At 57.3% G+C, this 2,532-nt stretch overlaps 1 protein-coding gene across 1 annotated transcript; it reads right to left on the minus strand.

Moving 5' to 3' along the window:
- VOLCADRAFT_47055 (uncharacterized protein) lies at positions 1–2,532 on the minus strand (the record flags this gene model as incomplete). Its single annotated transcript, XM_002956627.1, has 6 exons — positions 1–41; positions 529–607; positions 1,068–1,144; positions 1,746–1,857; positions 1,942–1,965; positions 2,419–2,532. Coding segments are annotated over 6 exons (447 nt in total), but the record flags the coding sequence as incomplete, so codon positions are not given.

Genomic DNA, 2,532 nt, shown 5'->3' on the forward strand with positions numbered 1-2,532 from the left:
TTGGAAGCTGGGTCTACGTGCGGGATCTTGATGCCAGCAATCTGGTAGGGGGGCAGGGACAGGAGGGACGGGAGGGGAGGTTGTCGAAGCGGCCAAGGAAGTGCGATTACGGGTGAGATGTATGTCATATGTAATCCAGCAGCTGCAGCGACACGCGCAGCAGCACGAATTTAGAAGGTTTGCGAAATGCTCGACAAAGCCGTCGTAAAAGCCGCTTTTGAAGAAAAAAAGGGAAGGAGAGGGGGACAACCACGTTATACGTATAATGGTGAATGTGGCTATGATGATGATGATGATAATGATGATGATGATGATGATGATGATGCAAAAAACAAAAAATCAACCGCCGAAAGCAACAACTGGCCCAGTCTATGACAAGAATGAAAAGGGAGGGTGGGGCGGAGGTCAATGCCGCTTACGGCATAAACCACACATACACATACACATACAATCACTTTCGCACTCCGCCCTACACACTCACACTCACACTCACACTCACACCACGCCCGCCCGCCCGCCCGCCCGCACCTCTCATGAGCGCGTACACCTGGTGCGGACAGTCCTTGGGCCGAGGAAGCCGCTCACCACCCACAATGGCCTCGGCGGCCTGCAGGGGTCAAAACACACACACACACACACACACACACACACACACACACAGGCCGACGAGGTAGGGACGGGTTGGCGAAGCTTGGGGAAGTCCCCGGGGTTCGGCGGGGAACATGGAGCGTACAAGATATCCGGGGGTGGCGGGGCGGGTGCTGGCAGGGGAAAGGGAGGGAAGAGCATCGGAGGTGGCAGGACACGACATGTATATGTGACACACAGGGTCACAGATTGCGCCCAGGCAGGTTTTTCCGTTGGTGTCCTTGTCCTTGTCCACGGTGTGGATGGAAAACCCAAATCACACTGACCTAAATCTATCACGCAAATGATAGAAGCTGTGCACCCAAGGGCTGTAATCTGGAAACCTGACAGCTATTTCCACGACCCTTTCCGCGCCCTGCGGCTTGCTGCACGTCCCCTGCCACGCCACTCGCCACCCAAACTATGTTTCGCCGACGCACCTCGACGTCGGACCGGTTGGCGTACGGCTCGGCGCCATTGCTGAAGATCTCCCACATCGTCACACCGTACGAGTAAACTGGGAGCAAGGACGAAGAGCAGGGGTGCACCCTAGGTAAGCGGTCATGTTTTTGCTTGTGGAAGAAAACTTTACATACATACATACATACATACATACATACATACATACATACATACAGAAGTAGCCCCATTACGCTAGGTAGAACACTACGCGACCTAACGGCATTTCGATCCCCTGGGTTAGGCGGACGAACTGCCCGCTGCGCCTGCAAGGACGGCTATAGCGACCGACTTGGTTGCTGGTGAGCCCCCACGGTAATAGTAATATCGGCCCTCCTAAACGCCACCTAAAGAGCACTCAAAAGCCCCATGGACCTTAGATTCCCTCTGTCAACGTGCCGAGCCGTGCACTTGTCCACTCTTCACAGGGATTCACCATCCCTCTCTTCCTCTTCCCATCAACCCCCAACATAAAGCTCTGAGCGCTCGGCCGCCATCGCCCTCCCCCCCTTCCCACAGGCCTCAGCAACATCCCCGCCCGCCCAAACCTACCCCCCTGTCTCCCCCCCCCCGCGCTACCCCGTCGTCGAAGCAGCCCCATTAGCCTTCCCACACCGCTCCCTTCGAAACCCCACTTGCCCCTCCCTCCCGCCTCTCACCGTCAGACTTCTCCGACCAGCCGGCGCCCGTCCGCAGCACCTCCGGCGCACTCCAGCGCACAGGGACCAATGAGCCAGTCGACGCCGCGGCACTCCCTACGTGCAGAAGTCGCTGCTGCTGGCGCTGCTGCTGTGCTGGCTCTTCATCACAGGCGCCCTTGCCAAGGCCGCAGGCGGCTTCGTGATGCGGCGAGACTCGCGCTAATCCGAAATCGGATACCTGCAAGGGTCGCAAGCGCCGACATGTGGTTGGAAGACAGGGCTTGGCAATCCAAACGGTCTTCTACCTTATCTACAGTCTTTTCGCGAGAGCAGGGTTTACGTTTTGGCTGGGGCGCGGCACTTCTGGAACTCCCCCCACTCTAAGAGATCGCAGAGGTCTCGAACATTGACCATCCTACCACCTCCTCCTCCTCCCAGCAGCCGAACCCCTTCTCCCACCCTTCCCCTTAAAACAGCTCTCGCTAAGACTCCAAAGCCTCACCCCAGCCAGTTGTTCAGGTTGGCTAGCACTTTACGCAGCAGCGGTAAGGCATCTCGTTCATCCACATCCATACCACTTCTACAAACACTCACACACACGCAACAAGGCTCCACAAACCCCCTTCGAAATCAAACACACTCCACCACCTCCACCCCCACCTCCACCGCCAACCCGACCGCCCACCTTAACATGCACGGGCTGCATGGACTGGACCAGAATGTTCCTGGCTGCCAAGTCCCGGTGTAGCACCCCCGCCGAGGCCATCTCGCACATGGCGTGACAGATCTGCTCGCACATCATGAG

The sequence above is a fragment of the Volvox carteri genome (assembly GCF_000143455.1).
Source record: "Volvox carteri f. nagariensis unplaced genomic scaffold VOLCAscaffold_63, whole genome shotgun sequence".
Classification (NCBI taxonomy): Eukaryota; Viridiplantae; Chlorophyta; class Chlorophyceae; order Chlamydomonadales; family Volvocaceae; genus Volvox; species Volvox carteri.